The sequence below is a fragment of the Nicotiana sylvestris genome, chromosome 8, assembly GCF_000393655.2.
Source record: "Nicotiana sylvestris chromosome 8, ASM39365v2, whole genome shotgun sequence".
Taxonomy (NCBI): Eukaryota; Viridiplantae; Streptophyta; class Magnoliopsida; order Solanales; family Solanaceae; genus Nicotiana; species Nicotiana sylvestris.
This window is the reverse complement of record NC_091064.1, coordinates 179146069-179173240: the sequence shown is the minus strand read 5'-3', so window position 1 is coordinate 179173240 and position 27172 is coordinate 179146069. Positions and strand designations below refer to the sequence as shown.

General features: G+C 38.1%; 1 protein-coding gene across 1 annotated transcript; it reads left to right on the top strand.

The window, feature by feature from the left end:
* The first annotated feature begins 20601 nt into the window (after window positions 1–20601).
* LOC138876066 (uncharacterized) lies at window positions 20602–21864 on the top strand. The gene is made up of 2 exons (XM_070154957.1): window positions 20602–21100; window positions 21482–21864. Exons 1-2 carry the CDS (start codon window positions 20602–20604, stop codon window positions 21862–21864), a joined length of 882 nt encoding a protein of 293 aa, XP_070011058.1.
* Window positions 21865–27172: the final 5308 nt, after the last annotated feature.

Genomic DNA, 27172 nt, shown 5'->3' with positions numbered 1-27172 from the left:
TTCAAGCATGCAATCCTGAAGCTACTTGAACCAGATAGAAGAACCAGTTCCAAGTGTCTATATTTTACTCTAGTTCAATTGTAGTAGGTGATTTTACATTATACTTTCCAGCTTTTGTAGAAGCAATTGCATAAGGTACGTAGAGTTTTCAAGTTAGAGTTAACTTGAAGTTGTCGCAACAGTTGAGGTTGTGTGCCACAACAAGATTAGAGTTAATCCTAGGTTTACAAAAGAGTTTTTGTAAATGCAGTTTTTTGGCTCAGTGACTTTAGTGGAGAGTTTGGGAAAATCCTACAAGAAGGTAGGTCGTGGTTTTTTCACCTTTTGAGCCAACGTGGAAAAAATCTTTGTGTTCTTTATTTTTTGTTCTTATTATTCCGCATCAGTAGTAGTTGGAACACATAGAAGAACCGGGTCCTTCTATAATCAAGTTAAGCAAAAATTGGGTACCACACAAATCATCCCCCCTCTTGTGTGGTATTGAAGTCTAAAACATCAATTGGTATCAGAGCGGGTTATCCTTGAAGAGGCTAAAATCTTAGGAACAGATCAAAATGAGTACACCACCTGGAAACTGGGAAGGACAATCCACTACTAGGCCTCCACTCTTTAATGGCCAGTACTATTCGTGGTGGAAGAACATGATGAGAGACCACATCATAGTAGAAGATTATGAACTCTGGGACATAGTTACTGTTGGTCCCCTGGCTACTACAAAGAAGAATGTTGAAGGAGTGGGCATACCAAAGACAAGAGCTAACTGTACTGCTGATGATTTGAAGAAATGGGAAAAGAATGCCAAGGTTAAGAAATGGCTTGTATGTGGACTAGGTCCAGACGAGTACACTCTACAAGTGGCCCATGAAGGAACTCCTCAAGTAAAGAGATCATGAGGAACACTGCTATATTCTCAATATGAGAATTTCATCATGAAGGAAAGAGAAACCATCCAAGAGATGTACACAAGGTTCACAACACTAACAAATGAACTTAAGTCTTTTGGAAGAATTATCCTTGAAGAAGACAAGGTTGAGAAAATCCTGACAAGGGTCTTTCCAGTAACTTGGGAAAGCAAAATCACGGCTATTCAGGAATCAAAGAACATTGCTACTCTCAAGTTGGATGAGCTGATTGGAAATCTCACTGCATACGAACCAAGAAGGCAAACCATGAAGATGGATGCGCCCAAGAAGGAAAGAAGCTTGGCTCTCAGAATAGCTGAAGGTGCAGACTTAGCGGATGATGAAATGGCTATGATCACAAAGGATTTCAAGTAGTAACTAATGAGAGGAAAGGGTTCTTCAAGAGGTGCAACCTTCAACAAACCAAGGGCTTCTGAAAAATAGACCAACGAGGGCTGCTACAAATGTGGTAAGACTGACCACATGATCAAGAATTGTCCTCAGTGGGAAATTGAATGGAAGAAGGAAATGGCTGAACAAAGAAACAGGAAGAAGGAACAGGTTCAACCCAAAAGGAACAAATGATCAACAAAGGCTATAGTTTCTGCTTGGGGAGAGACCTCATATGAGGATTCATAAGATGAAGCTGGAGATAAACAAGCACCTATGGCCATTGGAGAATCAGACGATGAACAAGGGGTAAGTGTTATTCATCTCAAAGACAAGATTAAATTTTTGTCTAAAGAAAGGCTATCTGAATTATTGCTAGACTTCATTGATGAGTCTGAGGTCATAAACAATGAGAAGGAACAACTGTCCAGGGAATGTGTGATCCTAAAATCCAAGTGCAAATATCTAGAATTTAGGACTAGTGAAAGTAATAGTAAAAATGCTGAGTTGAAGAATGGGGTTCTTGAACTTGACACCAGTGTCTTAGAACTTAGGTCTGAAAATTTAAAACTGAAATTAGGGACAGGTAAGAAGAAAGCTGATCACACACATCTCACCTTAGAAGAAAATCTAGGAAAAATGAAGGATGAGTTGTACAAGAAGGATGAGCATATAAGAGTCCTAAAAGAAGATCTAGGCAAGGTGAAACATGAACTAGATAGAACTTGCAAATGGATAAGTCCTCTGATGCACTATCCTGGATACAAGAGCACCACAATAGCAACAAGAGAGGACTTGGCTATGGGACCCCAGCACCTAAGTGGGATCCCAAAATCAAATACATCACACTTCCTGAAAACAAAATCTGCACACACTGTGGCAAGACTGGTCATTACAAAAGTGAATGTAATGCAAAAGAAAAGGCCAGTCAAAAGAACAAAACCTTTGTTCAAGAGAAAAATATGTTGCTTGGATGGGCCAAAAGGAATTTAATTCACCACTTTGCCTATAGAAAGGGAACCAAACTAGTTTGGATTCCTAAGACTAACCCCTGATTTCGTTTTGCAGGTCCAAGTGAAGGGAAGTAGCCAAATATGGTACATGGATAGTGGCTGCTCAAAGCATATGACTGGAAGTAAGAATTAATTCCTTTCACTTGAGGACCTAAAAGGAGGAAATGTCTCCTTTGGAAATGGGAAGAAATGTGAAATCATTGGGGTTAGAAAGGTAGGTAAGACAGACTCACATTCCATTGAGAATGTCTACTTGATAGATGGCTTGAAATATAGCCTAATCAGTGTATCACAACTGTGTGACAGAGGTAACCTGGCAGCATTCACCTCTACCAAATGTTTTGTGATTAATCTTACCACTGATAAAGTTGTTTTGGAGGGAAAAATAGGTAACAATATTTACATTGTAGATTTGTCCACTCTTTCAGAAAATGAACTCACTTGCTTGAGTGTGTTGGACAACGATCCCCTCCCGTGGCACAAAAGACTTGGTCATGCAAGTCTGAATTAACTCAAAAAATTAGTCTCCAAGGACCTGGTGATAGGGTTACCTAACATCAAGTTCAAGAAAGACAAAGTTTGTAAGGCCTGTGCAAGGGGGAAGCAGGTAAGATCAGCTTTTAAAAGCAAGAAAATGGTAAGCAAGACTAGGGCGATGGAACTGGTTCATATGGATCTCTGTGGTCCAATGAGAACACTGAGCAGATGTGGTAAGAAATATGTGATGGTACTTGTTGACTATTACTCTAGGTTTACTTGGGTATTGTTTTTAACATCTAAGGATGAAACATTTGACATGTTTACTGCCTTTGTTAGAAAAACTCAGAAACAACTAGGTAATCAACTTGCATCAATTAGGTCTGATTATGGAATTAAATTTGAAAATGCTAAGTTTGCTGACTTTTGTGATGAGCATGGTATAGATCATAACTTCTCTGCCCTTAGGGTTCCTCAACAAAATGGAGTAGTTGAAAGAAAGAATAGGACTCTTGAAGATATGGCTAGGACTATGCTTTTTTCTAGTAAACTGCCCCATAGCTTCTGGGCAGAGGTTGTAAATACTGCATGTTATATCATTAATCGGTATATGACTAGACCTCTTGTAGAGAAGACTCCATATGAGTTATTTAAAGGGAGAAAACCAAATATATCCCATCTTAGGGTATTTGGATGCAAGTGCTTTGTGCACAATAATGGAAAGAACTCCCTAGGTAAGTTTGATCCCAGAAGTGATGAGGGAGTATTCTTGGGATATTCTTCATATAGCAAAGCTTATAAAGTGTACAACAAAAGAACTTTGTGTTTAGAAGAAAGTGTATATGTAGTTTTTGATGAAACTAACATTCTTTTTGAGAGACAGGAACATGAAGATGAAGCTATTGTGATGGTAAAAGAATTGAGTGAAGTTACAGCTCAAGCTGAAGATGTACCAAAAGAAGGAACAGGTGATGGAACAAGTTCTTCCATCTAGGGCAACCTGATAGGGGGAACTGAACAAAGAAGAGCTGAAACCAATCCCCTAATGGAACCTGTCCATGAGCCTTTTCCTAAACAACGGAACATGGGAGAAACATCAAACAGAAACCAGTTGGTTGTGAAACCTTACAAGTATCAAAGTTCTCATCCCATTGAGAACATAATTACTGATCCAACCTCTGGAGTTAAAACTAGATCATAATTAAAGAATTTGTATGCTTTTAATGTTTTCTTATCTCTTATTGAACCTAAAAATATTGCTGAGGCTTTGCAGGATGCAGATTGGGTAAATGCAATGCAAGATGAACTTAATCAGTTTGAAAGAAATCAAGTTTGGCATCTGGTTCCAAGACCCAAGGATAGATCAGTAATTGGCACTAAATGGGTCTTCAGAAACATGCTTGATGAAGATGGAACAGTTACAAAGAACAAGGAAAGGCTGGTAGTCCAAGGTTATAGCCAAGAAGAGGGCATAGATTATGATGAGACCTTTTCTCCAATTGCAAGACTGGAGGCAATAAGACTCCTCACAGCCTTGCACACATGGAATTTACTCTTCATCTGATGGATGTCAAAAGTGCCTTCCTAAATAGCTACCTAAAGGGAGAAGCGTTTGTCAAACAACCTCTAGGGTTTGAAAAAAAGGAGTGTACGGAACATGTGTACAAATTAAACAAGGCTCTCTATGGACTCAAGCAGGCTCCTAGAGCATGGTGTGAACGACTGTCCAAATTCCTGCTTGAACATGGCTACAAGAGAGGTAAAACTGACAGTACTCTATTCCTGAGGAAAAAACGTAAGGATCTTCTTGTAGTACAAATATATGTTGATGACATAATTTTTGGGGCAACCACTGATAAACCGAGTAAGAAATTTTCCAAATTAATGGGGAGTGAGTTTGAAATAGGTATGATGGGTAAGCTTAACTTTTTCTTAGGCTTACAGATCAAATAAAACCCAAATGGAACCATGATCCATCAGCAGAAATATGCAAAAGAGTTGATTAAGAAGTTTAAAATGGATGAATCAAAAGAAATAGACACACCCATTGCAACAACTACTAAATTAGACATAGATGAACCTGATTAATCTGTTGATCAGAAGTTGTATAGGGGTATGATTGGTTCACTTTTATATCTTACTGCTAGTAGACCTGACATAGTTTTCATTGTAGGGCTTTATGCTCGTTTTCAGGCAAATACTAAGGAATCTCACTTGACTGCTGTCAAGAGGATGCTGAGATATTTAAAAGGCACTACTGATCTTTGCCTTTGGTACCCTAAAGGTAGTAACTTTAATCTAGTAGGATATGCTGATGCTGAATAAGCAGGTTTCCTTGTAGATAGGAAAATCACCTCAAGTATGGCTCATTTTCTTGGTTCATGTCTGGTATCATGGGCCATTAAAAAGCAGAATTCATTGGCCTTATCTACTGCTGAGGCTGAATATGTTGCTGCTGCCTCTTGTTGTGCTCAACTGCTATGGATCAAACAATGGCTGATAGATTTTGGCATTGAAGTTGGTTGCATCCCTATCTTTTGTGATAACACTAGTGCTATAAGTATGACAAAGAACCCAGTTCATCATAAGAGGACTAAGCACATAGATGTTAGACATCACTTCTTAAGAGACAACTACGAGAAATGATTGATTACCATAGAATTCTATGCTACTGATAAACAAATTACTGACATATTTACTAAAGCACCGAGTAGAGAATGCTTTGAAATGAACAAGTTACAATTAGGGATGATTAAGATCACCTAATGGGACCAGCTCAGAATGCACAATGAAAAAAAATGAAACAAAAATTTTGTTGGCTAGGAAATCTGGAACTTGTGTAAATACTCAGATTAATTTTTATTCAATTTCATACTGTAAATAGTATACTCCCGTGACATGTGTTGATATGACTCACTGATCTCTAATAAATTTTCTCTATTATGGTAATTTGAGGCATGATCAAGAGAATTCTAAATGAAGAACTTGGTTCATCAGTATTGGTCATCTGAAAAATGAGGTATGTTTTTTATACTCTGCACAATTAGAAATATAAATATTTAAATCATGAGCAGAGTCCTACCTATGTTCAAATACATCAGAAAATCCTATCAGTTTATTTTTTGAACCAGTTCCGTCTCTACTAGAGTTCTCACCACATAAAATGCCTAAAATCTAGGAAAGCTTAACCGTTCATTCAACCTGAAATTTCAGGTTGATTAGACCCCTAATTGACTGCTAAAAGCTACTGTTAGTCATTAAATAGGTCTCTTTCTTTAAATACCCATCATCATCCTCTGCCACCCTCACTATTCCAAACCTTCAAAAAATTTATTTCACTCTCAATTGTTCTCTCTTCCAAAAGCCTAAATCACAAACTTTCTCAAGAAGTCAGTTACAATGTCGAACCCTCAAGATAATCCAGGCACTCCTCCACCACCCTCCCATTCTGGTTCCTCCACACCACCTTCAACCAGCACAACCACTCAACCTAGGGAAAGGCGAGTAAAAATGCTTGCTCGAAAAACGGTGGCAACTGGGCTCTTTCAAAGAATTGAATGAGAAATTGAAGTCAAGCCAAGCCCAAGATTCTGAGAACTCAGATGATTCATTCAAATTGTGAGTGAGGGGGAATGAACTAGGTTTTCTGACTCTGAGAAGGCTCAAAACTCCCCTTCTAAGGTAAGTTCTGCTTTGGCTGAAAATTTAGAAAATAAGTTTGTTTTGGTTGGGTCTGTTAGGAATATAGAATTTCCTGAATTGGGAAGAAGAGGAGGTAAAAAGAAAAATGAAAAAGCAAAAGAGAGAGAGAGAGATGGTGTATGTGTTGATGTGAGGGGCAAAGGGAAAGGAGTGGCTGATTCTTCACCCACTTCTGAAATGATGGTACCAGCTATTTGTGGGGTCGAACATGCAACTGTGGAAGAAAGTGGCAAGAAGTCAGGGGGAAGTGGTTCCGGGGAAGCTGCTGAAGGGTTGGTTAATCTAAGTTCACAGGCAGATGAACCTGGTTCATCTATTGAGGAGACTCTAGCAGACCTTCTGAAGAAAGTAGGTTCCAGTTATGATCCAAAGAAAAGGAGAACTCCAACACTAAAAGCCCCCAGTGCTGCAAAACCTTCCAAGAAACGAAAGGCTTCCTCCCCAACAACTCCTGAAATTCCCTTGCCAAAGGGAAGAGCCACAAAAGTAGGGTGAAATAGAGTGAGACTGAACTATAAAAGGCTTTGGCTGAAAGTAAGAATAAGAGGATGGATAAAGGAAAAGGTAAGGTTGCAGAGTCCGCTGAAGCTGTTAATGTTGAGGAGATGGAGCAAGTTCATCTGGAGGACCATACAACAATGGAGGTTCAGACCCCCAAGCCCAAAAAGACCAAGACTTCTTCCAAGAAGTCTCATCTGTGTCTAAGGCTACTGAACCTTCATTGGCCAAAAGGACAAGGTCTACAGTGAAAAACAAACAAGTTACAGTTTCTGAAAATGAGGAATGAAGTGGTGAAGAATAAAGTGAGTCTGATGGTGAATAAGACAAGCTAGCCACGTTTGGCAAAGAAAATTTTTTGAAGGGAAGATTGCTGAAAGACTTAGTGGAACCAGGAATGGTTCATTTGGTTGATGCCCTAGCTGTTCAGGGTTGGAAGGACATGGTCCTTCAGATGGATGGAAGACTCACCAGGAATGAGATCATTGAATTCATGGCAAATGCTGAGGTCAAAGATGGTAGAGTCACTAGCCAAGTAAAAGGAGTTCAAGTGACCTTTGATGCAGAGAAGGTGGGAGAGATTCTTGACATCCCTGCTGAGTGATATGATGACTACACTAGGCAAAGATGGCCAAGTCTGGATTCCCTTCCTCCTGCTCTTGAAATTACTAGGAGATTCTGTGATGTTGAAGAAGTGAATGAGGTCAAGTTTGTGCACAAAAGTGAAATGAAGCCACATCACAAAGTCCTCTTTGATTTTGTCAACAAGTGCCTACTGCCCATACAAGAAAGAAGGCACATTGCTAACTATATCGACTTAGTTCTGATGGAGAGCCATGAAAGTGAAAGGAAAATAAATTGGCCTGCATTCATCATCAAGCTATGGGACAGGGTCATCGATGGTTCCAAGGCCCATGCTACCCCCTATGGATTTATTTTGACTACTGTTCTGGATCGGTGCAAAGTGCCTCTGAAGAAGTGGGAAATGGCCACAAGCAAGGACTACTTTGGGATTAATACTTTGATTGCTTGTGACTATCTAGTCAATGCCATTCCAAGTGAACCTAGTTCATCCAAGAAGATACCTATCAATAATAAAATCAAGGCTTTAGTTCAGGAAAGTGACGCCAAAGATGCTGAGATAGTGTCGCGCCCCCCTTTTTCCCTCCGCGGAAATCGGGTTTATGACATTTTGGTATGGGACAACTCTTTCCTTATGGGAAAGGGATTTTGCAATTTTGAAGAGTCGCCACCTAACAATTTTAAGGTGCGTTAGGGCACCTATAGGGTTCATTGATAACTACGTTTGGTAACCAGAGATAGGGCAAGGTCATGAAATTATCTCAAGGGGAAGGTGTTAGACACCCCTCAGGATCCACTAGTGTGGTTGCCGGCCAGACAGTTTTTATGAATTTGTACTATTAGCAGGTAAACAAGTAAGGCTCAAATAATGAGATTTAAGTTTAAGAACACAGATGTTGGAAAGACAATTAGTGAAAAAGCAAGATTTTGAAAGGAATTACAATCTAAGCATGCTTATGAATGTAAATGGGGTGTCCCCAGTTTGTTTATAATATGGATCACATCAATGCAATACCTGGTATGACACTCCTCAAAGAGGGGCTACACGTGGTATTAACACACCGGTCATCATATCCATATCTACCTTTTCTCGCCCCGTGAAGGTAATTAAAGCGAGGGTTGGTCTCGACCCCTATTGCATGCTGTTATCCGTCCCTTCCTATCAGTCCTAGAGAAATTTAGGACTCCTATCCTATAAGAAGGAGGTTCTAGGCAGGCCCTCAGGTTTAAAGGCAAAATACTAAGGCGACATACAATAACAAGTAGGACTTTAATTAAGGGGAGCATGGAAGACAAACGAAAGGCTCAAATATACCTCCACAGGTAATGCACATAGACAACAAGACTCATACACAGTTAAAGACTGAATTTAAATCCTATGCATGGTATCTAAGTGATAACAGCAGAACCAGATTTATTACATGACTCAGAAAATAAGTCCGAATCAGGCTTTCCTACTAATTTTAACAGTTGATAATTAATCATAGAGACGATTCTGGTTTTATTTATAGTTATTACCTAAGGCTTGCCTAGGCATAAAATAGTATGCAACAATTATTCAGAATTATTAAAACAATGTATAAATTATTTTACCCTAAGAGCATGCTGTCCTAGTTGATACGAATGCAGAGATTATTACCAGTTATATTCAAAAAATATCACAAGGCGAGATTATTACCTTTTCAGGAATCAGTAATTAACTAGGCAACTTAAACAAAATACAAACAGGATCCTATAACATGATATCTAATATGCACATGCAAATGGCAGGGTTGATGAAAACAGAATCCCTAAGGCATGATTGCTAAATGCGCACAAGAGTTGCAAAATACGACTTCCGAAAGTACAAGAGTAATAGCTTTGTATGCCAATGTTGTTACTATCCTAGGAGCAGGATTTCTAAGTGATAGCCATAAAACATGGATTAGTGACGGATGAGATGCTGAAGCAAGAAACATGGGACCTAAGAGCATGATTTCTAATGCATGTATGAACCCTAAACATGGTTTCTATTGCGCAATTAGGAATATAAACCTAACAACATGTTTTCTACCCCGTAACAACTATAACATGCATATTTACCCCATCCCTTTTCATTAGCCAACCCCAATACTTGTTTACAACAAGTTATTACAGACCAACATTGAAACAAATTACATAAGTAGCAATGAAAAATAAGAAGTTACGCTATAGGAAGCCTGATTAGGACTTACTCTCTGAGTTATGTAATCAATCACCTCAAGTGCCAAGATTGTTTCATAGCTTTTCCTCATATCTTGGTGTGTTAGAGTTCCCTAAGGACCTCAAGGGATCCCGGACAGTGCTTACACTCAGATTTCATAGACAAGACAGAGTAAGTGCAGTGTGGAAAGGCCAACTTTCATGTGTCCAAGTTCAAAGGGAGCTCAAGGGTTCCAAGGCAAGGCTCACACAAAAGGGGCAGGACCTAGTAGTCTAGGAGTATAGTGAAAGTGCAGGACACACGTTTGTTTAAAATTGGACTACCAGGTCCATTTTGAAAGCAATCAATAACAGAAATGGTTGAAAGTAGTTGTATTAGTAGGACAGAGTTCAAACACTTCAGGGTAAGACCACACATAACTAGTGAATGAATTCAGTAATCACACATGGGGGTAAAAGAGGATACATATATATTGACTATAGACACCTGACCTCAGCAGGAATATTAGGACTGGTAAGGACATGCTCAGAGATAGTTAGACACTGGCATAATCACAAACTAGTCATGAAACACATAAAGGAGGGACATGGGATTTAGGATTCACAAAATGGTAAGTGCACAGTAGGTAAAAGAATACAATCGTCCAGGCATGCTTGAATCACATGAATTAAAAGGGGAGGGAATCATATCAGCATGCTTAGATACAAACTTCACAATAAGACCACAAGTAAAAGTAGGCCAGAAATAAAAGAAACTAAAGCAGGAATAGAAACGTGTTATTGTTGAGGCTTTAAATTAAACTAGGAAATACCAGTGAAGATAGAGGTAAACAAAATGAAAGAAACAAGGTTTACATATGATTAGCCTTGGCTTGCAGCCGGCCAATAGTAGTAGAATAACATTGAATTTTTCTTTAAGTGAGAGAGGGATTTTTTGAAAGCCAAGTCTGGTCTTGTTAATGAAAGACTTAGGGTATTTATAGCTTTGAAAATAGGTAGAAAATAAGGTAACAGGTAAAGGTTTAGCACAATTATGGAAGTAATCACAATTAGAATCCAATTAATACAAGTACTTCCCTTTAATCAAGGAATTATAGCTTAAACAGATACTAACAGGGATAACTAAGGAAAGAAAATCAGTTGAGAAAGATTGGTTTTTACTATATAAGGGGTAGTAAAAGTATATAGCATATGATTGAGTCTAAGTACAAAATATACTAATTTGAGGAAAGGATTCAGCAAGAATGAAGCACCACAGCAAATAAGGGAATGAAATCAATCAACTTAAACAAACGAGGAAATTATTTAGGGGTTTATAAGAAAACTTTGCAATCAAACCGTAATTTAAGGAAATTAGGATCAATCAAGAGGGAGTCATGATTCTGCACTTCAACATATAAATAGAGAAGAATGAACATGCGTATCAGACATGCAAGGTCAGCCATATCGACAAAAACAAGCAAGAGATGAACAAACTAGATGAACACAATCATACACGAGTAGGCTAAGGACTCAGTAGCAAAAAGAACCCACTCGAAGCATGGTAATCAACAGAAGCTTAACCAAGTCGAGTAGTCATGGCTAACACATAGAACCAGAGTGAAGAAACAATTCTAACACACAACAACAGGTGAAGAAGATCAGGCCAACACACAAAAACAACTAAAGAAAGTCTTTAAAACTCACAGTAACAAGTGAAGAAAATCTTTAAGAAATTAGGATTTTTAATAGAGTTGAGTTAAAAGTGGTAAGAACTTAGAATCGGTCAAGATAAACAAATAAAAGGGTCTAACCATAAAGAAATCGATCGAAACAGGTATACATATAAATCAAATAAACAAAGACAGTTCCAGAACCCCGGATAAAACCAAAATAATTAGGGTTTTCAACGTGATGAATCAGGTAGAAGAAAAACATAAATAAACCATTTCAACATAGTAAAATCATATGATAGTACTAAATCAGAGGAGGAGTCATAAAAAAGGGGTTAAGAAGCCCTAGTCTTGAAGACGAAAAGTCACTTTGAAAAAAATCGGGAAAAAACCTTTGAAGAAAACACCAAAAGCTCATGATATACACAGACCTAAGATAGATCTAAAAGAGATCGGAAAAATCTTTAAAGTTAGGGTTTTGGAGAACCCAGAGAAGGTGAGAAAACCTTGAAAAGTTACAGGTTTTAGCCGGAAAAGTCATAGATCTTACTCGAACAACCATGGATGGCCGGAAAATGGCATGAGAAACCATGGGTGGTGAGTGAACCGCCTCTGGTTCACTTGAAGGCCTCAAAACGATGACACACGTTCAAGAGGGAGCCATAAGGCTGGTAGGTGGCGAGGCCACTATGGATTCAGGCAGGAGATGGCCGAAGAAGGTGGACAAGGTACATCGGAGAGGATGTGAGAAGAGAAGGTTCTAGAGAGAACTAGAGATAGAGAGAGAGAGAGATGAGAGACCGGTTGAGAGAGAATAAGAGGGGGGTGTAGTCATTAAGGTTTAATATGATAAGAGTGAATCCGAATCGTTGATCAAAATTGATCAACGACCAGGATTAACTCAGGTATGTGCCGGTATGGTTTGGGTTTGGATTTGGGTCCAGTGGGTTTTTTAATTAGGTTGGGGGTCCGTTTGATTTAGGCTAAAATTGAAAGCCAATTTTGGCTATAAGTTAAATAGCCAATTTCCGCATTTAATTTATAGAAAATAGTAGATAATTTCTAAAAATAATTTAAAAATTCCAAAATGATTTATAATATATAATTAGCAATTTAAAAATACAGGATCCAATTTTATGCATATAAAACATAATTAAATCTTAAAAGGGCTAATATTACAATTATGTGCAATTTAGCTTTAAAAATACTAAATGTAAATATAAATATATGTAAAAATTACATTAGCCCTATTTTTGCATAAATATAGAAATACAATAGATTAATTATCAAAAATAATAATTTGAAAATAATTATTGGAGATTTTATGGATAAAAAGGTAGAAAAATAATCAATTTAAAACCTTAAAATTATAGAAAAATAATAAAAACCTTGGATATGCTTATGTATGCATATATATGCTATTTTTTTGGTATTTTGCATATTTAAAATATATAGGAAAAAATTGGGTATCAACAGATAGCTTGGCTGAAGGCTCGCTTAGCAGAGGTTGAATCTGAGAGGGATGCTCTCAAAACTTAACTTACCAAGGAAAGGGAGAAGAATGATGAGATTTTTCACAATATGCTGAATCTTCTCCAAGCCCAAAACCAACCCTCTAGCTCCCCCAAACCTTAGGAATTCTAGCCTTTATCTCCTGAACCTGTCTAGTACCATCAGTGACCCAGATTAGGGATTTCTCTTTCTTTTTGCTCATGTTTTGAATATTTTTGCTTTCTGTTTGTGGATTGTGGTAGCAACATATATTCTATTAATGATATCTACTATTTTTGCTCTTTTTGACTGTTACTATTTCCTTCTTAGTTTAAATATGTTGCCAGATCACTGATGATTAATCCATGATTGCACTTGCAGTTGCCCCAGTGGCCATGAGTACTTATTAAAATCTGGGACTCACACTTTGTTTATGCAACTTTTCGATGATGCCAAAAGGGGTAGGAGATATTTTGCTTTACATATTTGAATATGTGATGTTTATAACCTAATTAACTTGGTCCTTGATGATAAGTGAGTTTTTCTAAACTTTGTATTGAGTGAATTTTTCTAAACTTTGTATTGATGAATAAGTTGAGTTCTTACAGGGCCTAAGTGAGTGAAAAGAACAAAGTTTGTCATCATCAAAAAAGGGGAATTTGTTGGCCCAAGTAAATGTGAAGTTTTGAAGACTGACAAAAGAACTCAGACATGGACCTGGTCCATCTTGTGAAGCACAGTCGTGATCAACCCAAACATATGAGATGCACGTGAAAGAGATAAATCTAACTTATTAGAAGTAATTTCTCCTGATCATGATCGAAAAGGTTGCATATTTGATAAGGAGAAAGACTCCTTACACAAAGAGAACACAGTTTAGGAAAAGGATAGAGTTAGAATATGATCAACTAGAACTCTTCAACCATGGAAGAGTAGCATCTGTATCCTAGTCAATCTCTAATTGCTAACTCCTTAAATATCAGTGTTGTTCTCTTTTACAGGTAATGCACATAAGCAGAAGTTAAACATGAATTGAGAGCAAAATAGCAAGGCAATTTTGCAAGCAATTTATGTGTGATTCAAGTGTGCAATCCTGAAGCTACTTGAACCAGATATAAGAACCAGTTCCAAATGTCTATCTTTTACTCTAGTTCAATTGTAGTAGGTGATTTTACATTGTACCTTTTATCTTTTATAGAAGCAATTGTATTAGGTACTTAGAGTTTTCAATTTAGAGTTAACTTGAAGTTGTCGCAACAGTTGAGGTCGTGTGCCACAACGGGATTAGAGTTAATCCTAGGTTTACAAAAGAGTTTTTGTAAATGCAGTTTTTTGGCTCAGTGATTTTAGTAAAGAGTTTGGAAAAATCCTACTGGAAGGTAGGTCGTGGTTTTTTCACCTTTTGAGCCAGGTATTTTCCACGTAAAAATCTCTGTGTTCTTTATTTTCTGTACTTATTATTCTGCAATTGTAGTAGTTGAAACACATAGAAGAACCATGTCCTTCTATAATCAAGTTAAGCAAAAATTGGGTACCATACAAATCACCCCTCTTATTGTGTGGTATTGAAGTCTAAAACATCAATAACCTATCGCCACCGTTACCAATCATAAAAAATAATTTTAAAAAAACAAAATCAAAACTATTAGAAAAGAATAAAAACTCATAAGATTAAGTCTTAAGAAGGGAAAGGTTTTTGAGAGAGAAGCTTGCAAGCATCACTGCTAAGATCAATGGCACCTCAAGCTGGAATCACCAATGATTAAACTTTATGACACAATGTCCTAAAGTACTGCAGTATAACTAAAATTTAAAACTGTATAGGGTAAAATATGTTCATATTTCATGATCGCATGAGAAAGAGACACGTGGAGCTGAAGACAACAAAGATCACTCTTGTCATCGAAGAGAATGATATTCATAAAGGCAAAATAAATTCCTTCCACCCGATAGCATTAAATGAAAAATATTCTGTAGCATTAAGTGCATGGTCTATTACAGAGAATAAGGCATTCACTGCCCGCCGTTACACATTTTTCAATGGCCTTTATAATTGTCATTTAAGAGGGGCTTAATCCTAGGACCTTGTTCCCTAGGTGTAACTATAAATAATAAGCTCTACCATCATTGCAAGGACACAAATTTTCTAACAAACATACATTATATTCTATCAAAAGATTAATAATATTTCACTTTCTTTCTTACTTATGTTGTTGTTACTATCTCCAGAAGCTTTCTGCCCGGGACTAAGATATTTGTTGTTTTATCTCAATTTCAAAGCTAAGTGTAATATTTTTGTCTAATTCATTTATCATTTTAGGATCAAATCGATTCACTTGTCTATAAACCACGTATAAATTTAACTGTACCATTTTATGGGTCAATAGATTGGCGCCCACCATGGGACTTAGATAGTTAAATTGATCCTACATCTATTACTAAATTGTTTAATTCTTTGTTCTTAGAAAAAATCATTGAAAATGGCAGATAACGATGTCAACATCACACATAATGTTGAGACCCAAGGAAATCAACCTCAGCACGAAGATTCAATCAGTAATACTGTAATGAGGGGGACGAGGCCACACTGTTTCACAACGAGCAATATCCATGACACGTTTGAGATGCGACTCCTGATGATGCTGAAGATGAGCATATTGTTGAAACAACAAGGATCCTATGGGATCAACAAAAGACATTATGGGCCATCGCTCACGGCAGGGGCAGGTCATGAAAGAATTAATGCAGGCGTTGTCGGGTGCTTCAAACAACATGAATGGACGAGGTCCAATTCCTCTCAGTGCTCCCGAAAATCAAACAACGCAAAGGGTCGATAACAACACCCGAGGGGAGAAGTTGGCTTTGATAAGGTCGGGGGGAACGATAACTATTTCGGCAACGACAATGAGAACGGTCCTATTAAGACCGAACTCATGCAGTTTATAAGTGAAATAAATGCCTGAATGGATCTAATTCTGGGAGCACCACCAGTTCTGAAAGAACTGAATTAAAAAAAGTACACTCAACTACCGTTCAAACAAAGCGCGGACCAAAGTTGATCCTGAAGCGGTTCAAATGCTATATATGCCGAAGTATGATGGGACTTCAGATCCCCAGGAGAATATCACCACATATACAATGGTGGTGAAGGGAAACAATTTGGATCCGCACGAGATTGAGTCAGTTTTATTAATTAAATATGGGGAGACCCTTACGAAGGGGGCCCTAACGTGGTACTCACTCTTGCTCGAGCATTTCATAGATTCCTTCGAGATGCTCGTAGATTCTTGCATTAAAGCCCATGTTAGAGCCAGAAAGGTACATGCCCGAAAGGCCGACATATTCAGGATCACACAAGGAGAGTCTGAATTACTACGGGAATTCGTGACCAGATTCCAGAAGGAAAGGATGCTGCTACTGATCATATCGGATGAATGGACAACTGGAGCATTCACTAAAGGTTTGAATCTGAGGAGTTCCGATGCTTCTCGAAAATTAAAGGAATGTTTGCTCAAGTTCTAGGCAACAACATTTGCAGATGTTCACAACCGGAATGAATCAAAGATAAGAATTGAGGATGATCAGCTCGGATTCCCACAATCAACCAAAGGTTGAGAGCGGGAGAGGAATAAAGAGAAGCCAAGAGAGATTTCGACTTAGATCGACAGTCTTCAAGGGGTCTATTTCCGCCCTATGAATGGATCGAAGAACGCGACATATGTTTTTGTTCGGAAGATAGATTCGCTAACGATAGGAGAATATGTCGTGGTCAGAATAATAGGTCATTGCAGGATAAGGAGACATCGAGTTCTCGAGATTCCTCCTATCCCACGCTTTCCGAGTATAACTTTAATATCAACGTGGTAGAGCTGGTGTAGCTATAAGGAACATCAAAGATGCATGATTTCCGAAGCCAATGAGATCCAATCCCATCCAAAGGGATCCTAATTTATGGTACGAATATCATGGGATCAACGGTCATCTGTGCGAGGAGGTGGCAATTGATAAGCAGGAATTTTTACTGTTTATTTGCTCTCTTTTACTTATGTTTTAGCTAAAAAATGCTTAAAGGTATTCCCGAAAACTGTTACATCTCGTGTTTCTTATATTAAAGCTTCGTCTTTAGTTAATTAATGTAGACTTGGGGATGATATTATTTTAAGGTTAATGTATTTATGCTATTTATAACAAGCGATAAGTAAGTGTCATGAAGGATAAAGGGTACACGAATTAAAGAAAACGAGTTTCATTGAAGGTGACCGATTTGGGATAAAATATGGATTGAGCAATAATATCCAATAATTATGGACTAGTACCATGCAAGGTACCATATGACCACAGTAGTTTGATATATAAAGTATATGAAAAATAAGTAGAATTTTAAGTAATTTGAGATAACTATTAATTATGTTGGTAATTGGTTAATTATCGGATAACGGGACATTACCTAGTATTAAAATATAAGATAAGACTAAGCCCCCCCCCAAAACGTGGCAGCAAATAAGCTAACCAAACATATGACGAAGGGTCATATTAGCTTAGGTGGTAAGACTTTAACGTGTAAAAGATAAGTCTACTTAGTCTCTTAGTCATAAGACATAAGTCTCTTAGTAATAGAAATCATATACTTTTCTATCAAATTCAAAAGGACTTCAAGAATAGAAGCTAAACCCAAATCATATATCACATTAGCATTCTGATGAGTTGCCAAATACAAGAGTGAGGAATTGCCAAATACAAGGCCTTTCGTTAGCCATTCTAATGATTTTCAACAAAAACGTGAATTATTGCAACTAAAGGAAATCCAACAAGAATTATTAGCAACGTAAAATTTTGCGATTCTAAAGGAGTACGGTGCAACCTTTTTCAAGAACATCATATGGATTTTTCCCTACTCCAGGTATATTAAGGCCATCCTTTCTTTCTTTGTGGCGTGATCCAAGTCATACAGAAGAAACGAGCAAATACACAATTTTCATATAGGACTCTATTCATAGAAATACTAGGGGGTCTCTGTGTTCTTGATTCCCCATGTGACAAATTATTATATCTTCTGTTCATGGGTGTCAAAATAATACGCAGTTGATAAAGTTTATCCGAAAGGAATATTGAGATTATTAACATATTTTCATGCATTTCATGCATTTATACATGTACATCGACCCATGACCAGATGACATTATATACGCGTATTTATATGTATATATATATATATATATATATGTATATATATATATGTATGTATGTATGTATATATATATATATATATGTATATATGTATATATATGTATGTGTATATATATATATATATGTATGTATGTATATATATATGTATGTGTGTATATATATATGTATGTATATATATATATATGTATGTATGTATATATATGTATATATATATATATATATATATATATATATATATGGGATATGGGAAAAGGTTACGACATTACATAGTACCACTACCTAATTAGTTGGTATATGTTGATGATGTTGCCCACAGTGGCTGAGATGACATGATGGAATGCCCTTAGAGGCTTGATGATATTATGTACTCCTATACCTATGCATGACATGATATTTATATGCATGTGCATGACATTATAAATATTTCAGAATTTACAAAGTTATTCAGATTTACAGATGGATTTCTTTATTCCATGTTTCATCTATATCTTTTACGTACTGATTTTCAAGCCTTACATACTTAGTACATTTTTTGTACTGACGCCCTATTTCACGGGGCCTGCGTTTCATGCCCGCAGGTTTTCCTCGCGCATGTTATTCTCGTAATTCAGAAAATATTATTCATGTTTATATCTTAGTCGCATGCTTAAGGGTGTTCAACAGGTAGAACTCATGCACTCGTCACGGCCCATCGGTTTGGGTCGTGACAAAAGTGGTATCAGAGTAGTTTTGTCCTAGGATTGTCGATCGTGTCTAGTAGAGTCTTGTTTATGGGTGTGTTGTGCACCACACTTATAAACAAGAGGCTACAGGACATATAGTATGTTATCCTCTCTTTTTGTCTTAGATCGTGCGATATAAGAATTCATGTTCCTAACAATATGTTACGTTTTCAATAGTGCCTCCAAAAAACTACAGCTGCCTAGAGGGGAAAGTCAGTGGCTGGTGGGACTACTAGTCAAGCGCCACGAGTTACTAGGGCTTGGGGAGAGTCTCATAGTGAGATTCCATCTCAGACTTCACATACATCGCCCTCTCCAGAAGGGATCCGAGGGGCACCAGCTCCAGTGTCCGCCCTTGTACATTCAACCCCTTAGTCAGATGCACCGGGTCAGGAGATGAGAGATGCTATTCAGCTATTAACTCGATTAGTAGCCGCACAGGCTCGGCGTCAGGAAGAAGGTATTGGTCATGCAGATAGGTCTGTTAGTGCGAGAGTTCGTGACTTCATTAATTTAGACCCTCCCGTATTCACTGGGGCAAATCCAGACGAGGACCCTCAGGTATTTGTTGATAGAATGCAGAGGACGTTAAGGGTAATGAAGGCCACTGTGACTGAATCAGTTGAGCTAGCTTCCTATAGACTCCGAGATGTTGCAGTTAATTGGTACGTGTCTTGGGAATTATCCAGAGTTGAGGATGCCCCTCTAGTAGTATGGCAGGAGTTTAAAGAAGCTTTTTTTCGTCATTATCTGCCACCAGAGCTTAGACGGGCCAGAGTTGATAGGTTCTTGACCTTTCGGTAGGGTAACATGAGTGTTCGGGAGTACAGTCTTCAGTTTGATTCGTTGGCTAAGTATGCTCCCACTATTGTATCTATGATGGAGGATCAGGTTCACCGGTTCATGATGGGATTAGAGCCGCATTTTCTTAACGATTGTATGTCGGTTTCGCTTCAGCCAGACATGGATATTTCTCGTATTTAGGCATACACTCATGGTGTAGAGGAGCATAAGCAGAAACAGAGGGCCGATCGTGAGCATGATAGGTCCCAGAATAAGAGAGAGAGGTCTTTGGGTCCTTCTAGTGAGTTACGAGGTGGTCAAATACAACAGTACCCGAGGTATCCAGCCTAACCATCGGCTAGAGCACCCTCTCAGTTTGGCGTTAAGAGATTTGATCATTCTACATATTCAAGGCCTGGTTAAAATCTTGGGCCTCAGGTTTTTAGCATAAGGGTGAGTAAAGTCAGATGAGGCCACCCTTGCCACGATGTACTCAGTGTGGTAAACTGCATGCCGGGTAGTGCCGTATGGGATTGGGTGTTTGTTATACTTGTGGTTATCGGGCCACGCTATGAGGGATTGTCCGACGAGAGGTGATGCAAGCATATCTCAGCCAGCGGGATTTGTAGCTGGTTTGTCATCATCAGTACGCACCCCTGGGCAAGGTTCACAAGAACCAATGAGTCGTGGTAGAGGCAGAGGCAGAGCATCTAGCTCGAGTGGTACTCAGAACTGCATTTATGCGTTGGCAGGATGACAAGATCGGGAGTCATCGCCTGATGTTGTTACATGTATATTATCTGTCTCCTCATATGATGTATATGCACTGATTGACCCAGGTTCCACCTTATCATATGTTACTCAATTGGTTGCTAGTAAGTTTGGAATAAAACCTGAATTGGTTAAACCTTTTGAGGTGTCTACACCTGTTAGGGACTCAATTATAGTTAAGCGAGTATATAGGGGTTGTATAATAGTAGTTCATAGTTGATCTAGCATAGCGAACCTAATCGAGTTAGATATGGTGGAAATTGATGTTATAATAGGTATGGATTGGTTGGCTTCTTGTCATGCCAACGTTGATTATAGATCAAAGATAGTCCGATTTCAATTTCCAGGGGAGCCTATTTTGGAGTGGAAAGGTAATACGACGTCACTGAGAGGAAGATTTATTTCCTATCTCAAGGCAAGGAATATGATCATAAAGGGTTGTATTTATCACTTAGTTCGGGTTCAAGATGTGGAAGTAGAGTCACCAACCATTCAGTCCATCCTTGTGGCTAATGAGCTTCTCGATGTTTTTCCCGACGAGCTTCTGGGTTTCCCACCAGAGTGGGAAATTGAGTTTTCTAATGACCTACTACCAGATACTCATCCAATATCTATTCCTCCCTATAGAATGGCCCCCGCAGAGCTAAAAGGGTTTAAGGAACAACTAAAGGATTTGCTTGAAAAAGGCTTTATCAGACCTAGTACATCACCATGGGGAGCACCTGTGTTATTTGTAAGGAATAAAGATGGTTCCTTATGGATGTGTATTGATTATAAATAATTGAATAAGGTGACAATCAAGAATAAGTGCTCGCTCCCGGGGATTAATGATTTATTTGATCAGTTGCAAGGTGCCAAGTGTTTTTCAAAGATAGACTTGAGGTCCGGGTACCATCAAGTAAGGGTTAAGGAGGAAGATATTCCGAAGACATCATTTAGGACCAGATACGGGCACTTTGAGTTTTGTGTTATGTCATTCATTTTGACCAATTCCCCAGCAGTCTTCATGGATTTGATGAACCGTGTGTTCAGGACCTTTTTAAATCTGTTCGTAATTGTACTTAGAGTTTTACACAAAGGGAAGTTGTATGCAAAATTCTCTAAATGTGAATTCTGGTTGAACTTTGTAGCTTTCCTTGGGCATATCTTTTCGGGTGAAGGCATCCAGGTGGATACACAAAAGATTGAGGCAGTGAAGACTTGGCCTAGACCCACAACATCGACAGAGGTTCATAGCTTTCTCGGTTTGGCAGGTTATTATAGGAGATTTGTAGAGGGATTTCCTTCCCTTTCAGCACCTTTAACAAAGTTGACTCAGAAGGGAGCAAAGTTTCAATGGACTGATGCTTGCGAACGGATTTTCCAAGCATTAAAGGATAGATTAACTTCAGCACCGGTCCTAATGCTACCGAAAGGGACCGATGGTTATGTGATCTATTGTGATGCTTCATGCATTGGATTGGGTTTTGTGATGATGCAGCATGGTAAGGTGGTAGCTTATGCTTCTAGATAACTAAGAAAGCACAAGAAGAACTACCCAACCCACGATTTAGAGTTAGATGCGGTGATTCATGCACTAAAGATGTGGATGGGCTACTTGTATGGCTTTCGTGTTGATATCTATACAGATCATAAGAGCTTCCAGTATATCTTCAGGTAAAAGATATTTTATACCATCCGGGGAAGGCGAACGTGGTAGCCGATGCCCTCAGCCATAGATCTATGGGTAGCCTATCATATTTATAGCTAGAAAAAGGGGAATAGACCATGAGGTTCATTATCTAGCTAGTCTTGGAGTTCGGTTACTGGACTCAGGTGATATTGGAATTACTATTCAGGATACAACAACATCCTCATTATAGGGATACCACCCCTCAAAAGAAGAAGACACCGTTCGAAATTAAAGGAGATGGAGTCCTCAGATGACAATTATGTGTCTCTAATATTGTAGGGCTGCGTCGGTAGGTTATGGGAGAAAATCACTATTTTCGTTATTCTATCCATCCAGGAGCGACAAAGATGTATCATAATATTAGGGAAGTATATTGGTGGGACAGAATGAAAAAGGATATAGCGGAGTTTGTTGCTCAGTGTCCTAACTATTAGCAAGTTAAGATTGAGCATCAGAAACCCGGTGGATTATTGCAGGCTATGGAGATTCCGACTTGGAAATGGGAAGTAATCAATATATATTTTATCGTAAGCTTACCTCATACCCAACGTAAGTTCGATTCGATATGGATGATTGTTGATAGGCTTACAAAGTCAGCCCATTTTCTGCCCGTTAGGACTACATATTCCGCAGAGGATTATGCAAGGCTTTATATTAAGGAGATAGTATGACTGCATGGTGTCCCTATATCTATTATCTCGGATATATGAGCTCAATTTACAACTAACTTCTGGAGGTCCTTCTAAAAAGGATTGGGGACCCAGGTAACTCTTAGTACATCATTTTATCCCAGATAGATGGACATGCTGAGCATACTATTCAGACACTTGAGGATATGTTACGAGCTTGTGTGATAAACTTAAAAGGTAGCTAGGATGATCATCTGCCGCTTATTGAGTGCATATATATTAATAGCTACCATTCCAGTATTCAGATGGCTCCATACGAAGCTCTTTATGGACGGAAGTGTAGGTTTCCTATAGGGTAGTTCGATGTTGGGGAAACTACGTTAGTAGGACCAGAATTTGTACAACAACCAATCGAGAAAATTAAGCTTATACATGAAAGGCTATTAGCAGCTCAAAGCCTTCAGAAGTCTTATGCGGATAATCGATGGCGACACCTGGGATATCAGGTTGATGATTGGGTATTCGTAAAGGTATCATCGATGAAATGTGTTATGAGGTTTGTAAGAAGGGGAAAACTTAGTCCTCGGTACATTGGACCATATAAGATCATACGCAAGGTAGGCCAGGTAGCGTATGAGTTAGACTTGCCTTCTGACTTAGAATCTGTACATCCAGTCTTTCATGTGTCTATGATCCATAAATGTATCGGATATCTTTCAGAGTTGTGTCAGTTGACGACGTTCAGGTCACAGAGCAGCTATCATATGAAGAAACTCCCATTGCTATATTAGATAGACAGGTTCCAAAATTGAGAACTAAAAACGCAACTTCGGTGAAAGTACTTTGGATAAACAACAATGTGGAAGAAATGACTTGGGAGGCCAAGGAGGATATGAAGTCTAGATCTCCCTACTTATTTCCTCCTCCAGAGAAGGGTCCGACTGAGACGTCATAACCTTAAGGTACGTGTATGGATTCTTGTATTAGTTATTATCATTGGTTGTGTAAGGCCATTCTCGTTATTGATTACCGTGATACTATGTGGAGTTGAATTATTGAGTTTCTACAAAAAGAGTTGGTAGTAGTGTTGTTACAAAAGCGACTCTACCAAATTTATATAGATCCCGGGGAGTTGAACATTCGAGACAAATATTTTTAAAGGGGGAAGGATGTTACATCTCGTGTTTCATACATTAAAGCTTCGTCTTCAGTTAATGGGCGTAGACTCGGGGATGAGATTACCTTGAGGCTAAATTATTTATGCTATTTATGACAAGCGATAAGTAAGTTCCATGAAGGATACAGGGTACACGAATTAAAGAAAATGAGTTTCATTGAAGGTGGCCGATTTGTGATAAAATACAGGTCGAGCGATAATACCCGATAATTATGGACTAATACCATGCAAGGTACCATATGACCACAGTAGTATGATGTATAAAATATATTAAAAATAAGTAGAATTTTAAGTAATTTGAGACAATTATTAATTATGCGGGTAATTGGTTAATTATTGGGTAACGGGACATTACCTAGTTAATTATTAAAATATAAGATAAGACTAATCCCCCCCCCCCCCAAAAAAAAACGTGGCAGCAAATAAGCTAACCAAACATATGACGAAGGGTCATATTAGCTTAGGTGGTAAGACTTTAACGTGTAAAAGATAAGTCTACTTAGTCTCTTAGTCATAAGACATAAGTCTCTTAGTAATAGAAATCATATACTTTTCTTTCAAATTCAAAAGCACTTCAAGAATAGAAGCTAAACCCAAATCATATATCACTTTAGCATTCTGATGAGTTGCCAAATGCAAGAGTGAGGAATTGCCAAATACAAGGCCTTTCGTTAGCCATTCTTATGATTTTCAACAAAAACGTGAATTATTGCAACTAAAGGAAATCCAACGAGAATTATTAGCAACGTAAAATTTTGCGATTCTAAAGGAGTACGGTGCAACCTTTTTCAAGAACATCATATGGATTTTTCCCTACTCCAGGTATATTAAGGCCATCCCTTCTTTATTTTTGGCATGATCCAAGTCATACAGAAGAGCAAACGCATAGTTTTCATAAACGACTCTATTCATAGAAATACTAGGGGGTCTCTGTGTTCTTGATTCTCCATGTGACATATTATTATATATTCTGTTCATGGGTCTCAAAATAATATGTAGTTGATAAAGTTTATCCAAAAGGAATATTGAGATTATTAACACATTTTCATGCATTTCATGCATTTATAAATGTACTTCGACTATGACCAGATGGAGTTATATATGCCTATTTATATGTATATATATGTATATAGGATATGAGAAAAGGTTACGGCGTTTTATACGTACCACCACCTAATCAGTTGGTATATATTGATGATGTTGCCCACAGTGGCTGAGACAATATGATGGGATGCCCTCAAAGGCTTGATGATATTATGAACACCTATACCTATGCATGACACGACATTTATATGCACGTGCATGACATTATAAATGTTTCAGAATTTATAAAGCTATTCAGATTTACAGATGGATTTCTTTATTCCATGTTTCATCTATGTCTTTTACGTGCTAATTTTCATGAGGCCTGCATTTCATGCCCACAGGTGTAGGTAGGCAAGCTGATGGTCCCCCTTCTTAGGATCCTTGATCAACGAAAGTTGGCATGCTCCACTTGATCCGGAGCTGCTTTTGATTTTGGTACAATATGCTTATATATATATATATATATATATATATATATATATGACGTGGCTCAGTCCCGTGTTTGTACTTCTGTATTTCCATTAAAGGTCTGTAGACAGTTATTTATAGTTGGATAGTATGTGGCCTCATCGGCTTTCAATTTTGGCTATATAGTTTTCTATAGCGGCCTTGCCGGCTCGCCCACTGTAATCCGCACATATATGTATATATATCTTTTGGGCAGGTTTTCCTCGCGCATGTTATTCTTGTAATTCAGTAGATATTATTCATGTTTATATCTTAGTCGCATTCTTAAGGGTGTTCGACAGGTAGGACTGGGGCACTTGTCGCGGCCCATCGGTTTGGGTCGTGACAGAAACTAACGAAATATGGTTACTTACAAGAATATTGGGAAATGAGCCAAAGAAGTCAAGATCAAATCATGAAGGAGTCAACAGTGAACAAGAAACAAAACAGGGCAAAAAGGGCTAGCAATGCGGACCACACAATTCTAGTGTGGCCGCAGAAGGAGGTTAAGAGATTATGTTTTGGCCAGCTCAGAGAGTGCGGGCCGCACTGAAATTGTGTGTCCGCTAGAGGTCATGTGCAGCCGCATCCATTATTATGCTGACCGCGTGATTGAGATTCAGGAGCTGGAATATAAAGGAATGTAGACCGCATCACTTTTGTGCGGCCGCATAATCCTAAGTACGGCCACAACTAGTTTTATGCGGACCGTAGAAGACCCCAAGTTCCCAAGACTGTGGACCCGACACTTTTGTGCAGCTGCAAAAGCCCATTGTGCGGACCATACTAGAATTATGCGGCCGCACAACCTTTGTAGGGGCATTTTTGTCAGATATTTTTCGCTTAACATAACTAGTACTTTTTGTCATTTTTAGGTTAAGTTTAGTTTGCAGAGATGCACCTGAGCGGTTTTCTTTACTTCTTTGAGTAATTTTATATTAGATTAACTTCTTAACATTAGGTTTTCTTTTATTAATCAATGATTATGCATTCTATCATAGTTTCTTCTTGTATTTCTTTATTTTTCATGAGTAGGTAAATCTTTAGCTAGGGTTATGGATCAACCCTAGTATGGGTACTTAATGGGTATTTAATTTTAGGGCTTGTTTGTGATTGGGTTAGTGATATTTAGCCTTGTGTATGCTTAAATCCTAGAATTGATGGTTGCAAACATTGATTCATACCTTTTTGACCTAGCCTTTGATTGAGAAAGAGAGACTAGGTTTAGGAAAACTTGACTAACAAGCAATTGGGATGAACTCAAGAAATTGATAGCCCCATTAAATGGTCAAATCTAGAGATAGTAAGACTTGAGCATATATCACTTAATTTTTGCAAAACCCATTTGGAGGTTAGAAAGCCAAATTGGGCAAAATCACTTAAACTACCAAGCGGTATAGAGTGAGCAATTGCGTGTGATTGCTATACCACGACCCCGATAAATCAATTGCCCTATAGTTTACAACCTATTAGGTAGCCACCTAGGTGGAAGTCACGACCCTAGATTCCTTTATCATTTGAAAAAACAACCAAAACCAAAAACATTGTCTTCTAGTTTATTACTTGCAATCATTAGTTAAAAGTAGAAAGAGAAAAAATCAATGAATATGTGGAAGTACAATCTAAGGCACATCATACGTTTACTTTAGTTATATACCTAATTATGGTGTGAGTTTGGGTGAGATCAATTTTTGGCGTTGTTGCCAGGGAGTTAAACGGATTTAGCTATATATTTAGGTTTTTGTGGTTTTTGTCTTTCTTTTCCTTCCGAGTTACTAATTTTGTGTTTGAATTAATTTTAGGTACGGAA

Bases quoted from the DNA above. Each gene is read 5' to 3' on its own strand.
- LOC138876066 (XM_070154957.1), top strand. From the start codon at position 20,602: ATGGTGGAAATTGATGTTATAATAGGTATGGATTGGTTGGCTTCTTGT. The intron at 21,101-21,481 runs GTTCCTTATGGA...TGAACTTTGTAG, and splicing joins ATTTGTAAGGAATAAAGATG to CTTTCCTTGGGCATATCTTT.